Source organism: Fukomys damarensis, unplaced genomic scaffold (genome assembly GCF_012274545.1).
Source record: "Fukomys damarensis isolate Sample0158 unplaced genomic scaffold, DMR_v1.0_HiC HiC_scaffold_1, whole genome shotgun sequence".
Lineage (NCBI taxonomy): Eukaryota > Metazoa > Chordata > Mammalia > Rodentia > Bathyergidae > Fukomys > Fukomys damarensis.
The window spans coordinates 61814649-61834772 of record NW_022900913.1 but is presented as its reverse complement, the minus strand read 5'-3'; the positions used below and the strand labels follow the sequence as shown (position 1 = coordinate 61834772).

General features: G+C 37.9%; 1 protein-coding gene across 2 annotated transcripts in view; it reads right to left on the bottom strand.

Annotated features, from left to right (window-relative positions):
- Cmya5 (cardiomyopathy associated 5) overlaps positions 1–20124 on the bottom strand; it is a 109644-nt gene that overhangs the window by 16875 nt on the left and 72645 nt on the right. Inside the window, exons 7-9 of one of the 2 annotated variants that reach the window (XM_010604135.3) lie at positions 18825–18974; positions 14916–15062; positions 13849–13996 (exon numbers count right to left, since the gene is read on the bottom strand). In XM_010604135.3, coding sequence (XP_010602437.1) covers positions 13849–13996; positions 14916–15062; positions 18825–18974 — 445 coding nt within the window. Of the gene's footprint in view, positions 1–13848; positions 13997–14915; positions 15063–18824; positions 18975–20124 lie in introns of those variants that run through there. The other variant, XR_776371.3, reaches the window with a different exon arrangement.

Here is a 20124-nt window from a genome sequence, read left to right as displayed (position 1 = left end):
GGAAAGTTAGTGCAACCCAAAAAGTACAAAAAAAACAAAAAAAAAAAAAAAAAAAAAAAAAAAAAGAATGCACCACAAAAGCATTAAAATCAGTAAGGGAACTTAACACATCTATTGACTTATGTAACTTCTCAAAATCTACCTTACAGAATAGCATAAGGAATTAGAAAGAAAAGTATCCTAAATAACATTTCACCCACACCTCACAGGAGAGGGCAGGGGAGCAGCCTGCAGCTGTCTGTGTGTCTGCTTTTCATCCTGTGCTTGGAAAGGTCGACACAAACCCTTCAAATAACATTGACTGTTATTTCTGAACTCACCTAGCACCTGACCAAGCCTTTGGAGAGCACTATCTTTAGATGCACTGAGAACAGAGGGGCGAAATTGAGCCATGTGCCCGCTGACACTAATCATGCTGCATTTAATTAATGAAAAACCATGTCTCATGATTAAGAATGTAATTTCAGACTAATATCTAGAATATTATTTTAAAGCAGATATAGTGATTCTGTTATTTAAATTGATGAGTAAAGAAATGTTTCAAGTAATAAATTACTGTCTCAATAAGCATACTTAGCCCGAACTGAATTTCAGATTTCATTCACTCATTAAATAAATATTTATTGATCACTTAACCATGTTTCCAAGCCTTGTCTCTCCTATTACCATAAAGCCCAAGGAGGAAGTGGAAAGGAAATTTGGGGAGATTTTAGCTCTAGAGATTCCATGGAACATGCTGACATCTTTTTGTACCAACACAATCGTTAAATCCAAAGATGCTGTTTTGGAGGTAAAGGTTTACTCTTAAGATTTATAAAGTCTGTCAGGGAGGATACTCCTCATATATCACGGACTGTATGCTATATTTTTTTCACTCAGGCAAAAAATAAAGGCTTACATGGCACCACAGTCAAAATATATAATCAGATCCTGCCTTCAATGCATAAAATAGGTCCTGCAGCTTCAACAAATATGCACAATGCCTTCACTGAATCTGTAAAATAAAAGTGCTGGGCATGAAAACAAAAGAAACACACATATGGTGGTGTTTTACTGCTCACAAGAGTTCCTATCTTATACTCCAATACCAAGAACAAAGAGAAATAGGTCAGGCACAGCTGGCTCTTTGCCATTTCAACTTATCCTGCCTGACTTCATTTACATGTCACCCAAGTTTGAGCTGTCCCTGTCTTTAAACAAAACACTTCAAAACTTTTGGAATTCACAATCCAAAGACTATGACTTTTTTGTTTCAGAAACAAAAGCTTGTCATAACTGCACCTGAATCCACATAACTTATAAATTTTGCCCAGTTTGCAGTAGAATTCTGATTCATAGAACACCCAAACTGGGGTAAGTGGTCAAAATGCAAATGGAATCACAGTTAAGTAGCTAATACTTAGCATTAGATCCATAAATGATAGGACTGATGTCATAATTAAAAGCTGGAGCTGGCAATACCATTCAAAAGACAGGGACTATGACCCAAACAGGCTCACTTTGGTTCACACATGTAAGACTCTCCCTATAAGTAGCACAGTGCAGCGGCAAGGGATGGCTTCCTGTGTGGAGACTCCAGCAATGTGAGTACAAGGAACATCCTGAAACTAAAACATCCACAAATTGGCTGGTAGATTATGAGAATGGTTGGGTTGGAGCTGATGGCTCTGTGACCACAGAGCTTTAAAAAGTCCTCAACCTGCTCATTTTACCTTAGTTAGCACATAGGACATTTGTTAAGCTCCAATGCTGTTAGCAGAGAGAAAAGAATCAGAGGTGATCCATCATCTCAGTTCACAGGGCTGCCGTGTGAGATGGTGGTGTCCACCTCTCTTGTTTCTGAGCCCAAAGGGGTGAAAGCCATCAGTAGGCTGATGGCTGCTCAACTCAAGCAAGGGCTCTCTAGCCTGAGCCCTTTGGTTCTTTAGTTTTTGTAAGGAATGTCAGGCAAGTCTGTCACAACTAACCATAGATAAGGGGATAAGAATCACCTACAGGGAGAATTAAGGATTTTCAGGTTGTAAGAAATCATGAGGGATACCATGTTTATGGGGAAAATTACTAAAAGCATTCCCATTAAGTCAGAGAGATTCAAGAAGTTAAAAATATTTGGAGCTAAGAGGTAAAATTATTACCATTTGAAGATGATACAACTATTTATCAGAAACCCATGAAACCCAGCTGAAAACTCTTACATAAGAAAATCTAGTAAGATGGCTAGATATGAACTAATACAAGAACTCAAAAGCTTTCAAACACAACTAGACAGAAGATAAAACAAAAGAATTCATGGAGAATAGTGACAAGAATAAAAAAGCATAAGGTTTACACAAAGAATATTTTTTAAATAGAAAAACACAAAAGACTTGAATAAAGGAAAAGGCATATCACCTTGTCAATGGGAAAATGCAACATCACAAAAATTTCAATCCTTCCAAAGTTAATTTACATGATCTCTAAAAATAATAAGTTGGGTAAGGGCCAGCTGCTGAAGATACACAAACTGACTCCAAAAAGAATGTAAAATATAAACTAGACCCAAAAAAAGCCATGAAAAGGGTCACCTAACTTGCCATGGAATCTAAATTGTAAAGTTATACTAATAAAAACAGTGTGGTATTGGGGCAGAAGTGATTGGGTACATGGAACAGATTATAAGGCTAGGGACATAGCCAGTCTCTTGAGTATAATATACTTGAATGTATGAAGCATTTCAGATCACAAGAAAAAAATGACATTTTTTCTTATTAGGACAGCTGGATGACCATACTAAAAAATAAATAAATTTAGATTCTTACTCCATACTTCCTATTGAAATAAATTCCAGATGATAATATATATAATATATATGATATATAATATATATAATTATAATATAATATATACTGTATATATAATATATACTAGTGTATAATATATATACTATATATTATATAGTGTATATATATATGGAGAGAGAGAGCATTTAAAAACATTACACATCAATAATACTAGAATCAGTTTTGGCTTGAAATTTACTTTGTCTGCAAATAAGATTGCTACCCCTGTTTTTTTCTGGGCTCCTGTCACATAGAGAATTGTTTTCTATCTTTTCACTTTCAGTCTATGGCCTTCTTTTTGCACTAGGTGTGTTTCTTGTATACAACATATTGTTGGATTTTGCTTCTTATTCCATTTTGCCAGTCTATTTCTCTTGATTGGTGAGTTGAGGCCATTGACATTGATGGTTCATAACTGATATGTACTGACTTATTATTGACATGTTATTGGCCTTTTGTTGACTCTTTTTACTTTTTCACCTTCTCCTTTTAGTTTCTTGTCTTGTCTATTTGATTAGCTCTGTTGGGCCTCATGGTGTTGTTGCCTTCATTGTCTTTTTCTAAGATCTTGTTTAGAATTGCTTGTAATGCTGGTTTGGTATTCATGTAGTTTCTCAGGTGTTCTTTGTTGTGGAAGTGTCTTATTTCCCCATCCATTTTGAAAGAGAGTTTTGCAGGATACATCAGTCTAGGTTGGAGGTTGTTCTTTTTTAGTTCTTGAAATATCTCATTCCAGGCTGTCCTTGCCCCAAGGGTTTGTGTTGAAAAGTCTGCTGTGATTCTGATGGGCTTTCCTTTGCATGTGACTTGTTTCTTTTCCTCTAACTGCTTGTAGTATTTTGTTCTTCTGTTGGGTTTCTGGGATCCTGATTATTATATGCCTAGGTGTAGATTTTTTTTGATTGTAGCTAGTTGGGGTCCTATATGCCTCAGTTATCTGAATGTAGGATGGTACTGTATCATACCTCTATGAATGTAAAATGTCTTGTACCTGCTTTATGATACATAGTAGTGACCATGCTTTATCAGAGCTACATTTAATGATATTACTCTAGAATGTTCTCTTTCCAGATGATGATTAAGATGATAATAAAAAAAGGGTGCCAGGTACCACAACAGCAACAGATCTTTGCTGTTTTCTGGATATTATTCTTTTTTTGTTGTTTTTTTTTCTTTTTTTGTTTTGTTTTGGTTTTTTTAATGGAATGTGCTGAATGTCTATAATTTTGTTCAAATGACTACAGAACCTGGAAAAGCTGTTGCTGCTATTGATGCATAACATACTGCTATTATTAGTCTCTTTATATAAATATAAATATATATATCTACATATATATATAAAGTGAATTTTTGGAAACTTTAACGGTGCTGCCAACTTTGGAAAAAGTCATCCCAAGTTACTGTGTTGAGTTGGCATTGTACAGAAATCGACAGCCATATTGGTCTAGAAATGTTAATTTTTTTTATTTTATTTTTTAATTTTTTTCCATGTGCACAGGGGTAACACGTACTAAATATGTAAGGTCATATCTACATGGCTTTGATTACAGAAACTAATACAGTATTCTCTAAATAATGAAAAAAAGAATAAGATAAGACTATAAGAGCAAGAAGCAATTTAAATGTGTTCAGGGACCATTTTCATCTCCAGAATTAAGGACTATTTTAATGTTACATCATTGCCTTTTCTCTTTTACTTTCCTTTTTAGTTTTATTTTAGGATTCCCTATTTTTAATGTTCATACAGAGATTTCTTTAACTGAAATACCGAATAGTTTCTCTGGTGTGAAAAACTAATAATTAATAATGTGAAATAGGAAGTAAAGGGCTAAAGGTGTATTTGCTGCTATTGATGCATAACATACTGCTATTATTAGTCTCTTTATATAAATATAAATATATATATCTACATATATATATAAAGTGAATTTTTGGAAACTTTAACGGTGCTGCCAACTTTGGAAAAAGTCATCCCAAGTTACTGTGTTGAGTTGGCATTGTACAGAAATCGACAGCCATATTGGTCTAGAAATGTTAATTTATTTTATTTTATTTTTTAATTTTTTTCCATGTGCACAGGGGTAACACGTACTAAATATGTAAGGTCATATCTACATGGCTTTGATTACAGAAACTAATACAGTATTCTCTAAATAATGAAAAAAAGAATAAGATAAGACTATAAGAGCAAGAAGCAATTTAAATATGTTCAGGGACCATTTTCACCTCCAGAATTAAGGACTATTTTAATGTTACATCATTGCCTTTTCTCTTTTACTTTCCTTTTTAGTTTTATTTTAGGATTCCCTATTTTTAATGTTCATACAGAGATTTCTTTAACTGAAATACCGAATAGTTTCTCTGGTGTGAAAAACTAATAATTAATAATGTGAAATAGGAAGTAAAGGGCTAAAGGTGTAGGTAGGGAAAGTGGGAAGGGTGGGGGAAAGGTAATAAGGGAGAGGAAAAAATATGAGAAACTGAAAAAATGGAAATAAAGTGTTTGTAAATGGGGAGGGGAGGAAGGGGTGAAGGGAGGGCAGGGACAAGGGGAAAAAATGAGAATCAAGACCTATTATGTAAAGGTACAGAATCCCAGTGATGAATGTAACTGTATTGTATACCTAGATTGTACCAATAAACTCAATAAAAAGAAAAAAAAAAGAATTGCAAAAAAAAATTACACAAAAACTAGAAGCTATTTCAAGAGCTATAAATTCAACTAAATTAACATTAAAAACTATGTATGGCAAAATATAGTCACAAAAAGATCTGCAACTCATATCATACATGAAAGTAAGCTTGCTTTAAAAAAAAGGAAAACAGAAGTACCTATAAATCAATAAGAAAAAGTGCTACAATCTAACAGGAAAAGGAAAAAACAAGTAAAGAAAATGAAAAGTTCAAAGAAAAGGAAGTACATGGTCCTGAAATATATGAAGACATTCAACCCAATGATAGAAATGAACAATTAATAAGGTTCAATTTTATTCCTGTCAAAGATCAAAAGTTATATCATACCATATCCAGGCAAGGTTATGGGGAACCTCTGCTCAGTGGAGTGTAAACAGCTCTGACCTCTGTGGAGACTGTCTGGTGACATCTATTAAAATACCAAGTTTGCATACTTTTTTTTCATTCTGCAAATATTTTTGCACATGTGTGAAATTATATATGCACTTGTTTACTGCAGCATTGTGATAGCAAGAAAACGAAACAATTTAAATACCTCTCAACTGATCAAATAAGTTATATTCTTAAAACAGGATACAATGGGATCATTTTCTTTAAATTGAAGCAGTTTTATATGTATTGATATGGTACACTCACAAAGGCATATTTTAAGCAAGAAAAGGTGGTAAAATATACATAATGTGCTGTTATTTGTTGGAAAACTGCAGACACTTGTATATGTTTAGATTATCTGAAAGGATAGATATGTGTCAGGTAACTGTTATGGCCTCTGGAAATGAGCATGGAGTAGGTGAAATACAGGTACAAAGAAAATTAATTTTCACCATATTCCTTTTTGTACAATATCTTTTGAATTTGTATCATAAATACATATTATCTATAAATAAACAACTAACTTTTAAGAGCTATGTTACTAGGTGAGAAAGAAGCCCAGGAATTTGTTGAATGTGTTTAAAGAATCTCAAAGTACACATTAATTTGAACATTGTAGAATAGCTTCTCTAGGAGTTTGATAATTTAATAACGAGCAGGATAGAAGGAAGGAACCACGTTTAAGGTAACTCGAGGGGCTGGCTATTATGGGGGTGGCTGTTCCCTTCTCTTCCATGCCTAACGCCTGGATCGAAGCACACACCCTTCCAAGGGGTGGGTTCAGCCTGTGCACTAACATGGAGGAATCCAGTACCATGACTCCAGGAGCAGCCTGTAGATAGTGCCGGCATCACAGTGCACAGCAGATGGCTAAGTATTAACTGTTTTTTAAAAACACAGCTGGTGGGCCAGGGATTAGCTCAGTGGTTCCACTGACCGCCTCGCAAATGCAGGGTCCCGAATTTGACCCCTGCTACAAAAACAAAACAAAACAAAACAAAAAACACAGTTGGCTCTTACTTGGCATCACATCAGCAGCCAGCCAGTCATTGCCATTTACTGTAAACTGTGAACATAGCATGCCCTGGGCCACACAGGACCAGCCAGGGAACCAGTGTTTCCCAACTTGCTAGGCACCTGAGACCTTCTGAACTAGGGTCTCTCAAGAGCAGTCTGTGCATCTGAATGTTTAACAAACAGCTTAGTTGATTTTTATGGTTAGATTTGGGAAACACAATCATAACATAGTATGAGGAGAGAAGGGGTGGGAAGGAGAAACAAGAACAAAGAAACCCACAGAAGCAGCATTAAATAAATACAAGAACAACTAACTAGTAGCCATGGCTGTCTGAAGCCATATATAAAACATTATTGATTATATGGAAATTTTAAGAGAAGAAATGTTGGCTAATTTGGGATTAACAAAAAAATTCTTTACATGTTTATATTCCTTTTTCTAAAAACTTGGTAAATAAAAATTTTAACAGAACTATTTTTCTTTTGATAAATTTAGATATTATGGGATTCAGTGTTAAGTAAATATCACCATTCACTTACACCATTGTAGAAAAACAACTTGGGGGATGCATGCTAACAACCATGGGAGTTTGGCTTTCCTGAAATCTGTCCTAAAAGCAACAGGAGCCAAAAGCCAGTAAAAGCAACCTGTGCCTTTGTTTTCTCTATAGTTACCCTCCAAAGCCTGAGTGACACTGAGTATATGTCAGGCAGAGAACCCAGGGTAGCCTTCATTCTTCTAGAGTCATTAAGCTTTCCTTTCCTCCCAGGCCAGATATGTGGGCAATCACTTGCCATCCCCACAGATCTGCCTGCCCAAAATGGTGACTCGAGACAGGGCCTTCAGATCCCGTGTAAAATACGGTTACATAGGAAATGTTTTTGTATCTTTTGTAAAGCTGCTCTTAAAAACTATCACTATTATCTTGTTCAATAGCCCTTATTTAAAGATCTACATGAAAAATTCATCTAAGAGCTGAATGTCAAGAAATATAATTGTTTCTCTTAGTGAAATGTGCTTTCCTTTAAAAAAAAAGAGAGAGATGAGTTATATAATCTCTTTCCTCTCCCCCTTGTTCTCTCCGCCTCTTTCCGGTTCTCACTTTCACTGCCAGGAAGTTCAGATTTGAATTTTATGCCCCGTTGAGGTTCTCAACCTGTGCATCTTCAGATTCCTCACCTCTGCATCATCCAGCTTTTGTTCTTACTGGGCTGCCGCCGTGGTTCTATCACATCTGGGTCTTTTATTGTGAACAGTTTAAATGCTTTTGGCAGACAGAGCCCAAGTTAGAAGAGATGGGTGGATTTCCATTGGCTGAGGTTTCACTGTACAACCAGAGGTGTATGAGATTTTTTTTTAAATGATCAAAGTCAAATTAGATTAATTTGGAAAGAAAGATCTAATTTTAAAAAACTAAATGCCAAGAATGCTGGGTTGGGAGGGGTAGGGGGGTTCATCTTCACAACCAAAGGCTCCCACAAAGGGTTATGACAACTTGGACCAGGAAAACAATACCAAATAAAAAGAGTGGTTAACTCATAAGGACTCCATGAATTTTGGACCAATCATGTCAGGGACCCACCTATCACCCTGTGCAGCAAGCACAGCAGAAATGATTTACCTCCTTTGCCCACAGGAGGCAGAAAAGGTCAAATCACTTCCACTGGACGCTGGTCAGTCGTCCCCTATCCATCTTAAAGATTAGTAAGAAAGTATTTTTAAAAGACAGAAATGCTGATGCATATTCAGGCACTACCAGGGTCCTTCCCCCAACAGCATCTGTCCTTACTATACAGAAGGAGCAGAAGTGTCCCCAGCTGGAACACCTACCAATCTGTTCCAGCTGGACCAGGTCAGCCCCAAGAGGCAGAAGCAGGAAGTGAGCTCATAAGCCCAACACTCAGAGGAGCTTGACCTTCTCTGATGATGTTCTCCTGGGTATCAGCACAAGGAGGGTCTCCCGGTCCCACAGCAGGGCCAGTGGGCCAGGGAGCAGGACGCTCAGCTTTGATGACTTTGTGGAGTATTGAGTCTCACAGATTTGTCATTCATTGCACAGCTTCTCTCTGCACAGCCCACACAGCTAATCCCTGTACTATATTTCTCTCAGTTTTCCCTCCTCCACCCACACTTCTGCTGACTTCTCTCCGCACAGGAGAGACGGAGCAGCTGAGGAAACAGCAGAGCAGTGGAAATTTTCTGAAAGTGTTTTGAGCCCATCTAACCTGAGGAGAGTATTCAAAGAAAAACAGGAAGAGGGTGAGTAGGAGCTCCCTCAGCCCCTGGCACATAAGCCAAGGACTGTCTCTCCCACCCACCTCCAATCCCAACAGGAGCTGAGACCAAGTCTCAGTGCCCACAAGTAAAAATATGCAAATTTTTGTGAGGATTATGGAATGGAGGCAATTGCTCAGCTATTCCAAACACTGCATCACAAAACTTGGGAGCACAGTAGGTTGATGCCATTCAAACACCTATCATGACGCTCCCTCTCCCCCTCCCTTCTCCCCCTCCCCTCTTCCCCTCCACTGTCCCTCTCTCCCTCTCTCTCTTTCTAGCTAGACATCCTAGGCAGTTAGATTCCTTGAAGTGGGCAAAGACAAAAGGTGACTGGCTGATCTCATCCATTCACTCATTCATTTAATAGACCTGTACTGAGTATCTACACAGCTAAGCTCTCCATCTTTATTGACTTTATGGTCTAGGCACAATGTAACTGAGCCACACTTAGAAGAAGTAATCTTTTATCTACTTTACTCCCCTTCAGTGCCTTCAGGATCAATTATTGTTTCTAGTTTAGGACAGGGTTTTCCATGGAACCCAAAGCTTCTATAAAGGTTGTATAACCCATGAATAAACAGGAGTATAAATGTTCTTCTCTTTCACTGGTCCACAGGAAGGTTTCCAGCCCACAGATTCATCCTACCTCTTTGTTAGGTATCCAAGCACTAAAATTAACACATGCACCATCTTCTCCACTCTGTTGACACAATTTATTTTTTTGAGATACCCTCAAAGCCAATCTAACTTTTCTTATGGTGGGTATTGTGTGTTTGACATTTATTCATTCGAGTAACATATATTCACTGAGTAGCCACCATATACCAGGCACTGCCTCAGACACCGAGACAGCAATTCTACATAATGATTCCTACAGGAGCCAACAAATGAGTGGTTGCTTGCTGCTCTTTCCAAGGATAAAGAACTTTAATGACTGGCTGTTGTGCCCCACCCCTCAAAAGCAAAGTAATAAAGTGGTTCTAAAATAATGGAAGAAAATTAGGAATTGTTTCCACTTGTTGACTAGAAGTAATCAAATTCTGTGGGGTTTTTCATCAACTCTACTGTCTGAAAAGTTCTCCACAGCTGACATCTTACAGATTTTTAGAGAATGTAACTAAATAGTTAATATTTTAGAGAGTTTTAAAATACCAGGCCCTGAAAGGATATTTTAAAGTTAGTTAACAGAACCAAATGGTAAGAAGACCTAAGACAGTTAGAGCAGAACTGCCTCCCTCTTGAACTTGTGGATTAGAAAACCAAATGATACAAATGGGCTTTACAGTTCTGCATCTCTGAGGTTAAGGATGAATTATGTAATAGTCTACTGAGGCCAGCCTGAGCTATAAGACATTGAAGTTTGCATTGATGAGGGATGGCTCTGATGGGATGGGTCACCCATAGACTTGGCAGATAAACAGGGCAGTAATTTGTGTCCAAAATTTTTTTCTTGCTCCAGTAATATATCTATTGTCAGACTTAGCAGGAATCCAGAGGCCAGAAACTCATCCATGGACTGTGAACTGGAAATACCGTTGCACCTCCTGGTCCCGAAGGGTCTTTGAGAAGCTAGTTGGGAAACAGCTCCATCTCCAACTCAGCCCCAAACTATCAACAGGGCTTTGCATCATGTGGACTTTGCCCTTCACTGTTACCTTTGCTGGACTATTTCTACTTGATGATAAAGAACTTCTGTATTGTTTTAACTCTACTACAATCTTCTACTTATCTATCCCCTTATATGCTTTCTTGCAACAAGAAAAAAAAATGAACTCACAAGGAATGTCTCAAATAGAATAAACTAATGATAAGTTTTAAGTTTCTGTAAGTCTTCTTTGGTTTTGATGAGCTTGATAGATGGCCATTTTTTTCCCTACACATGGAGACGTCATTGGTCTCTGGCTTTGATATAGGGATTTGTTTGGTATCTATTATTGATATCAAATAAACTCATTTCTAGAAATAGTTTGAAGGATCCACAACGATCAGGCAAAGGGAAAATATCCATTTAAGGAGATTTGAGTGGTGGCACAGTTAACCTTTCTTATCTGCGTTTTTCAAGTAACACAATAACTTCCAGTTGTCAGGCTGTTGAGGGTGTTAACTCAGCATAAAGACAAGGGTTTTTAAGTAGTGGAGACTTTAATTGAAATTCTAATCCTAAACTCTTACTCCATCATCCCTAGGCCAAGTTTAAGCAATCTGAGGTTGATTTAATGGAGATCACTACCTATCTACCTCATTGGATTGTTGAGAATGTTAATTCCAGGTATTCTACAGCCCTCAATGGATACTGTTTCCTCTTCTGCCTCCCCTCTTCTCTCTCCCTGTACCTACTTTATTCAATGACAACATAACCCAATTTACTCTGGGAGAAAGCTACTGGGGTTCAAGGTTTCCAGATTTCTGCTGAATTAAGCATCCAACTATGCTGATGGGATGTACACAATGTCAGCTGGCAACTGATGCCGTAACCGAGACAAGCAGTTTCACAGCGCTCCTTAACAGTCTGATCTTGCCTTCAGAGAATAGTCCCAAGACTTGGGCACTTCCAAGACAGTATTCTCCTAACTCTAACAGAACTTCAAAAGTAAGGTTCAGACCTTCCCTACATGACATCGGACAGGGGTTAACAGCTGGGACTTTCACATCTGACAAAATGGGGTTGGAATAAGGATTGCCACATGAGAGTCAAGCAGCCTCTTCAGGATTTCTTAGCATTCCTATGCAGATTAAGTGAAGCCACGTGCTTACAGCACTCACAGTGCTAAGAACAGAGGGTGCTTGGCAAAGGGCATCTGTCTTTTCTCCCTCCGACCTGCCAAGTGCCATCTCCCAGCAACTTGCTGGCTCTAAGCCTGCCTTCCAGCTGTGGGCACAGGAGTAGAGAAGTTGTTTCTTCAACGTTTGCTGTGTTCTTACTAATACTAAAATGCCTACATTACCCAGCCAAGCCTGGTGCATCCTCTGATCATTATTTTGTGAAGCCTGTCTTTGTGAGAGAAACTATGTTTACTGCTCAACCACACGAAAACTCACATCATGACTAAATAGTTGTTGATCGATCCTGATGATAATTAAGAGCATAAATAATATACTTTATTAAAAAGCTGTCTAGGACAAGGGATTTAGCTCAGTGGCACTGTGCCTGCCTTGCAAGTGCAAGGTCCTGAGTTCAATCTCCAGTACAGGGTGGCGGGGGAGCCATTGGTGCTCAGCTTTAAAAATAAATAAATAAATAAAATAAAAACCTGTCTAATTTTATACCATTATTCTCATTTCCACATCCTACCAAAATAATTTATCTCAGTAAATTTGGCTAAAAAGAAAAGCTAAGCCTGGTATTTCTATAAAATGGAATATTACTCAGCCATAAAGAATGAGAAATTAGATTCATTCATAGGAAAATAGATACATATTGAGGATATACTCCTAAGTGAAATAAATAAGTCACACATGTGTAAATACTGAATAGTTTCTCTGATGTGGATAAAATATAATAGTACATAAGATCCTAATGATATAATGGATAATGTGAAATAGGAAGAAAGGGGCTAAAGGTGTAGGGAAAGTGGGAAGGGTAGGGGAAAGCTAATAAGGGAAAATAAAAATATGAGAAAATTAAGAAATGGAAATGCAGTGTTTGTAAATAAGAAGGGAAGAGGGGTGAAGGGAGGGCAGGGACATGGGGAAAAATGAGAACCAAGACCTGTCATGTAAAGGTACAAGATCCCAATGATGAATGTAACTGTACTGTATACCTAAAATGTACCAATAAACTCAATGAGGAAAAAAAAAAAGAAAGAAAAACTAAACCAAGCATGACGGCACATACTGAGTCAAAAAAAGTCACAATTCAAGCCCAGCCTTGGCAATTTAGTGAGACCCTGTTTCAAAATAAAAAATAAATAAAGTCTGAGGATGTAACTCAGTATGAAGGTGCTGGATTTAATCCCCAATACTGCTTCCTCAAAAAAACCTAAAATTGCCTCTTATCAAAGTATGAATATTAATAATAATCTGAATGTCCATCAAGGTATGCAAAGGTGCATGATAGCCAGGACTTTGAGGCTAAGAAAACACCACCTCATAAGTGAGCAAATTTGTACCAAATGCCTAGTGGATGTATGTCCCTTTATTGATAAATTTGTTTCATCGTTTTAGTGAGAGGGCTTCATATTTCTTTTCTGCTAGAAGAATCTCTATATCCTTCCTGATCTTGGCAAGGCTGGGTATATATGTCTCTGTGCCTATATATGTATGTAATTAACACCCTACATTACTGATATAGCACTGGGGCACTCAGACTGACATTATACACATGCTTACTATTATACCTGTCCTGAGATAGGTGGTATCTATTCTGATAGAGTTGGTTAAAAAAATGCATAAAATATGAATAATCCTAATGACTCAAGGAATGCTCTACTTCATTAAAATTTGCACACATTTTCCTTACAAGGGAATTACTATTCTACATGGCAGCGTGGGGTTTGTCACAAAGGTGGAGTTCATTGACAAACAGCAGTAGAGCTGCAAATCAAGTCAATAGCATCATAAGCTCAGCAGTACTTGGGAGATGCTTTCTTTGCTCTATGAGCAGAAGCTCAGGGTTAGCTAGAGCCAGAGCTCCATTCTCCATTCTCCCCACAGACAGGTGCTTACCTGAGGCCCTCGCCCTCTGGAGAGTGCTGTCTACAGTACTCCAGAATGTAGGATTCAGTGGCCTCTGGGTTGGCAGGTCGCCATCGGATGATGGCCATGTTCCAACACGTGGTACAGTCCTCAGCCCGAAATACAGGGGTTGAAGGGGCTGCAGAGAAAGAAGCAAGTCTGTCTAGAGCAATGCCAAGTATGCTTCCTTGGTACCTGGGAAGGATGCTTAGGCATGATTTTATTTTTAATTTCTTATCAGAAAATTCATTCTGGATTGAAAACCCAAAAGAGATTAAAATTTATATACTGAAAAGTCTCCTTCCCTCTGCTTTCCAAATTGTCAATTCTCAACCATCTTCCAATACCCTCTAAAATTAGCCTCCTATAAATCCCACCTGAGTCTCTTTACACATCAACTGTACAAGCAAACAAAAGGAAAGATTCTTGCCCTTCCCCCTTCACACAAAAGGTAGCCAAGATCTTGGCCTCAGTAGGTCTTCAATAAAGATGTCTTTCAAAAGATAAGAAAAAAGGATTAAGGGCTAGAGGGCAGGAGTAAACTATTTTCTTCCCCTGAGGCAGCTGCAGAGAGTTTACAGGCAATGCAGGATTGGCAATGCCACATTTCACTTCACCTTGAGAAAACATTTCAACAGAAAAAGGCGTTCCCTTTGAATACGATGGTTTAAAACTTTCTAGGGTCTCGTTGCACCCATGGCACAAAATCCAGGATTCTTACTTACAAACACAGTATCTTTGTGCCAACCTTTCTTACCTCATGTCTTTCCCGATTTTTAAGTCTAAGATCCTGCCTGCCCCCTCTGTCTCGAGAGCTCCTTGGGAGTGTTCTCATAACAATCTGTGCACATCTGGATCGTGGCCCTTCCAAACATTCTTATGATCTTTTTCTGACTCTGAGTTTCTTGCAAACAATAGCGCAGTCTTATTTGTTGTTGTATACTCAGCACTTTGCCCAACACCCAGCATGTAATAGATGTTTTGTACTTCCTGGTTGACCTCAAGAGTTTGTAAAGAATTGAATATTGCCTTCTAATGTCCCCTTAACATCTTCTTACCTGTTCTAAAAATTGCTCTTTCACTTGGAAGGCTGCATCCAGTGAAGTTCACAGCCATTACCCATACTTGATAGCATCGGTCAGGTTCCAAGTCTTCGAAAATACAGTAGCTTTCTTTTACTGTCAATCTGTATTCTTCTACCAGCTCTAGAAGAAAGTGCAATCAGAAACTCTAAGATGTCTTCCAGAATTAATTGGAAGTTATACCTACTGGAAAAAAAAGTAGTGTATGATTTTTTTCGGTACCAAACTGATAACCTTACAGGCATCATTATGTGATAACTAGTTCTTTCAAATATTTAAAGTAATAGCATTAAGTGATATTTAGGATGATGCGGTATTACTTGTGAGCACTTACCAGAAAATAATAGCATATTAGTAAGACTCTGAGCTTCATGTACCACGAGGAAAGTAACTTATTTCAATAGCAGCTATTAAAATTGCATAGAGTTTATGTTAGTTTAAATCATACAATATATTCTCAAGAAAATTTTTCAGAACCAATGCCATCATTTCATAGACTACCTCATAAAAAAGAACAACTCCACATTTTCTAAACTTATGGTGTTTCAAAACAGCTTTATAGATTAGTAAACAATTTTGGTATCCAATATGACTTTCCAAGTTTCCATTTCTTGCTTCTTCTCATGAAATTCCAAATTCTCAGCTAGGTACTGCTACCTTTTATAGGAATACTAAATAATTTAATGGATCTTATGCTGTTCTAGGAAGTAACTTTGCCCAATCATCGTCTTCCTTTTAAAATTTCTTAAATTACTTTCACTATTTTTTATTTTTTAGTAAATATTACTCAATACCATTCTGACTGCAGACCCAACTGGGCCAATCTGATTATTCTTACTGTAATTCTCTCATTTCAAAGAATTATTTGGTCCAAAAGAATTAAAAGAATCATACCACAGTGATATATGTGCACCTGTGTTTGTAGCAGCAGTTTGTAATAGCTAAAACTTGGAAACAGCCCAATGCCCATCAACTGGAGACTTGATAAAGAAGCTGTGGTTTTCCTATAAAATGGAATACTACTCAGTGATAAAGAATGAGCAACTAGAGACATTTATAGCTAAATGGATGCACATTGAGGCTATACTCTTAAGTGAAGTAAATAGGACACACTTGAGTAAATACTGAATAGTTTCTCTGGTGTGAAAAATTAAATGTGTAAATAAGGTTTAAATGGTATAATAGATAGTATGGAATAGGAAGAAAATGGCTAAAGGGGAAGTGGGAAGGGGAGGAGAAAATATGAAAAAAAGAAAAAATGGAAACAACGTCTTTGTAAATAGGGAAGGGTGAACAGGGTGAAGGGAGGGCAGGGGTATGAGGAAAAAAATAAGAACCAAGACATATGATGTAAAGGCACAAGATCCCAATGATAAATGTAACTGTATTGTTTGCTTTAAATGTACCAATAAACAATGGGGGAAAACAAAGAAATTATTTGGGGGGCCGGGGATGTGGCTCTGTTGTGGAGTGCTTGCTTAGTAGTTATGAAGCCCTGGATTTAATCCCTAGTACTGCAAATAGTAAAAATAATAATGATAATAATAACAATAATATTCCTTTCTAAATTAACCTATAGTAATTTCAGTTATCTTCCCTTATTGCTCCTGAATGTCATCTTCAAAATTCCCCCCATGAGGGGGTGGGCAGTGTAGCTCAGTGATAGAATACTTGCCCAGCCTGCATGAAACCCTGCATAGAAAAAAATTAATAAATAGAAGCTTCCAGTGAAGAATGCAGATTGACTTTTTAAAAAAGAATTTAAGAGCTAGCAGTTCTCTTCAATACCTCTCTTTTCCAATCAGCTATATAAATCAAGAGAGATGGTTCAGTTTAAAGAATGCACTAAGGATGAATATATATACTGAAAACTGTTTCTTCCATGCCTGACCACAGTTTCTCTGGACTCGCTCCTTTAGGCCCACACAACACATGCTACTGCAGCCCTTACCCACATGGCACCAGCTCACAGTGCAGATCCTCAGACTCATCAGCAAGGTCCAAGTCCCTGAGCCAATGAGACACAGGACAGGGCAGTGTTGGGTAGGGGTGGGCTGGAGATGAGGCACAAAACAAAGAAGTCCAAACCAGACGTGGTGGTTCATACCTGCAATCCCAGCAGCTCAGGAGGTCGAGGCAGGAGGACAATAAATTCAAAGCTAGCCTGGGCAACTTACCGGGACCCTTTGCTCAGTGGCACAGCACTTATCTAGCAAGGCCTTGGGTTTAATCTCCAGTACCACACACACAGAGCACCCCACACAGAACTATTTGTTAAGAAGATTCCTGAAGTGGCACGGAGTTTCATAATATAACGGGCAATTGGAGGAAATGAAGTGTGGCGTAACAAAATAAATGCAGAGATGAACAAACATAACCTATGCTTCTGAATCTGAAAGATCTGTGTTTGAATCCTGCCACAGTGTACAAGTTGTGTGGCCTTGGACAAACTATATGATCTCCTCATTTGCTAAGGGGATATAACACTTTTTGTGTTGTGACACAGATACCGTGACAGATCCTCATTAAACAGGAGTCTTTATAGAGAGACTCAGCCAATTTTACACTGTACCTGAGGAGGAATATAGGGTGTGGCAAAACTGGCTGGGAGGAGTGAGCAGAACCTGTAATTGCAAGATCCAGGCAGATGCCACAAAGAGCTCCTTATCACGTCTCTTCACGTTAGCCTGTCCTGTGTACCCCAGGGTGTACTTTTATTTTTGCTTTTCAGGTTTCCTTTTGTTTGGCCCAAGTTCACTCTGCAGAGCCGGTTTCTTCCTTACCTTCCATCCTCACTTTTTCAAATAAACGCTGTCATTGTTTTTGCTTGTCTTGCTCAATTCTTTGTTGAAGATGAGTAGGACCTGGAAACTAAGAGGCAAGCACCCCAAAAACCCGATAACTAAATTTGGTGAGCCATTTCTAAAAGAAGCTACCCAATTATATGCCTACATTTGCTTTCGCTTTTCCTGTACTTTTTTCTAAATGAATTATCACATTGTATTTCAAAAGACTTAAATCTTAGCAAGGGTGAAGTATGTTACAATTTACCTCTCATTACAAATCAGGCTCTGGAATTTCATAATAGGGTGTCAGTCCTGTGGGTCTCTCTCCAGCAGTCAATGCAGACTACCAGCTCTTCCTGCTCTGAGTCATCAGGAAGCAAAACCTCAACTGCCTGGCCGCCAGGCCTTAGTAGCAGTGCTGCCAGAGATCGCCAAAGAGGCTCAGTGTAAGACCTGCCATCCTCTCCCCTCACTAAACCCTTCCACTTCTATCCACACAGCAAGCTGGAGCACTAGGAGACCACACCATCCAAGGGCCCAGGCCTTGAGATTGTGGAAACTGACTTAATTTTTAAGGGTCGTGTGTGTGTGTGTGTGTGTGTGTGTGTGTGTGTTTATCAAAGATAGATCTAAGAATTGGCCAACTATGACATCCAGGGCTGTCTTTGCATTAAAATTACTATGGAATACACTACCCTGTATATATCTCGTTTCTCCTCTACAAAGTACAATACACTACACTCATCTTTCAGATGTTAGTGCTGATTAAAATTTTGCTCTCTTTGACACTCTGGTATGTTACCTCCTTAGTGAAAATGAGATTCATGCTTTTCTGAGAGCTCAAAGTCAAGTTTAAATCTGTTACGATCTCACGTTGACCATCATAATGATACTTATGTGTTTTTGTTTTCCTTGCTCTTGATTTCCAAGTACTGCTTTGTCATTTTGGTTTCATTATGTAGTTGTTCAGTTTTCACTGCTGTTTTGTAAGTGGCTACAAATGCCCTATGGAAAGAGTTATAATATACATATATTTAAATACTTCACACTCAGATACAGACATATGTACCATCATCTGTATTTGCATTAGCAAACCTACCATTTACTTCTTGGTCATCCTGTAGCTCCTCCATACAATAAACCTGGAAAGAATCAATGACATCTTCTTTGTTCATGCTCCAGTAAACTGCAATTGTCGTGCTTGTGGCTGAATTTGGTTCCTGGGGTTCTAGCCTTGGAGGCTGTGGAACTGGAATATAAACACGATTTCACTATAACTAATTCTGCTTTTATTTATTTGTTGTTATGCAAAAGTTACTTACATTTGCTGGAATATGATTCAAATAATACCAAAATAAAAGGAGTAAAACTACTGGACTCTCTGTTTCTAGCCCCAGCCCCAGCTTCATTCTTTGGCTGTGATTATGGTTGCAGTTGTGTATGTGTTCTTCCAGAATGTTTCTTGTGCAATTCTGTATAAGCACATGTCATACAAGTAGAAATAAACAAAAATGGCTCCCAAATTGGGATCACTTGATAGAAATCTTCTTAGAGTACTTCCTCTACTTAGAGCAATACATTTATACAGGCTAAAGGATTTATCAAATGACCTGGTTCTCCTTCAAAACAAGAAGCCTTTTGAGCATGCTTTGCTAGATAACCATTGCTGTACTGTTATATATCAAGAGAGAGCCTATACAGTATTGACAGTAGGGATCAATGAGACTTTTTTTAGATATAGTTGTGACATCAAGGCTGGAAAACACATGCATTAATCAAACATTAAAATACACTTTCTGAAACTACTATTCCATTTCTCTTCTCAACATGGCTATGCTTATATATGAACTACCTGGGAGAAAAGAGTACTCTATTAATTGAATCATATATAAAGTTTAGACATCTAGGACAAAAACTCTGCTGCTCTGAATTTTAAAGGTAATAATGTTCTCAAAGTGTTTTACTAGGGGTTTTTAGTTTACAATTTTGCATATTCAACATTAATGGTATACACAACACTGCAAATCAGTGCTCTGTGTGATTCTCTTCCAAAATTTATGATGCAAAATCATTGACCATATTTTAAAAGTTAAAGGAAAAGGTTATTCCCACAATTGAGAAGATATCATGTTTCAATTTTTGTGTGTGTGGTTAATTTTTCCCTAGCCAACAATTTCCTGAGAGATACAGTAAGCTTATGGAAATAAATATGGGCCACATTTTATGAGATAACTTTATTCAGTGCTGGCATCAGAAGGAAAAAAAAACAAAGGTTAGTTCAACAAGAAGGTGAAAATGAGAAAAAAAAATGAATTTAAAAAATGAAACAGACAGGTCTGCGATCACCCGGCGGCGTGCGCGTGAGCTCCCGGCCTGCGCGGGAGCTCCCGGCCTGCGCG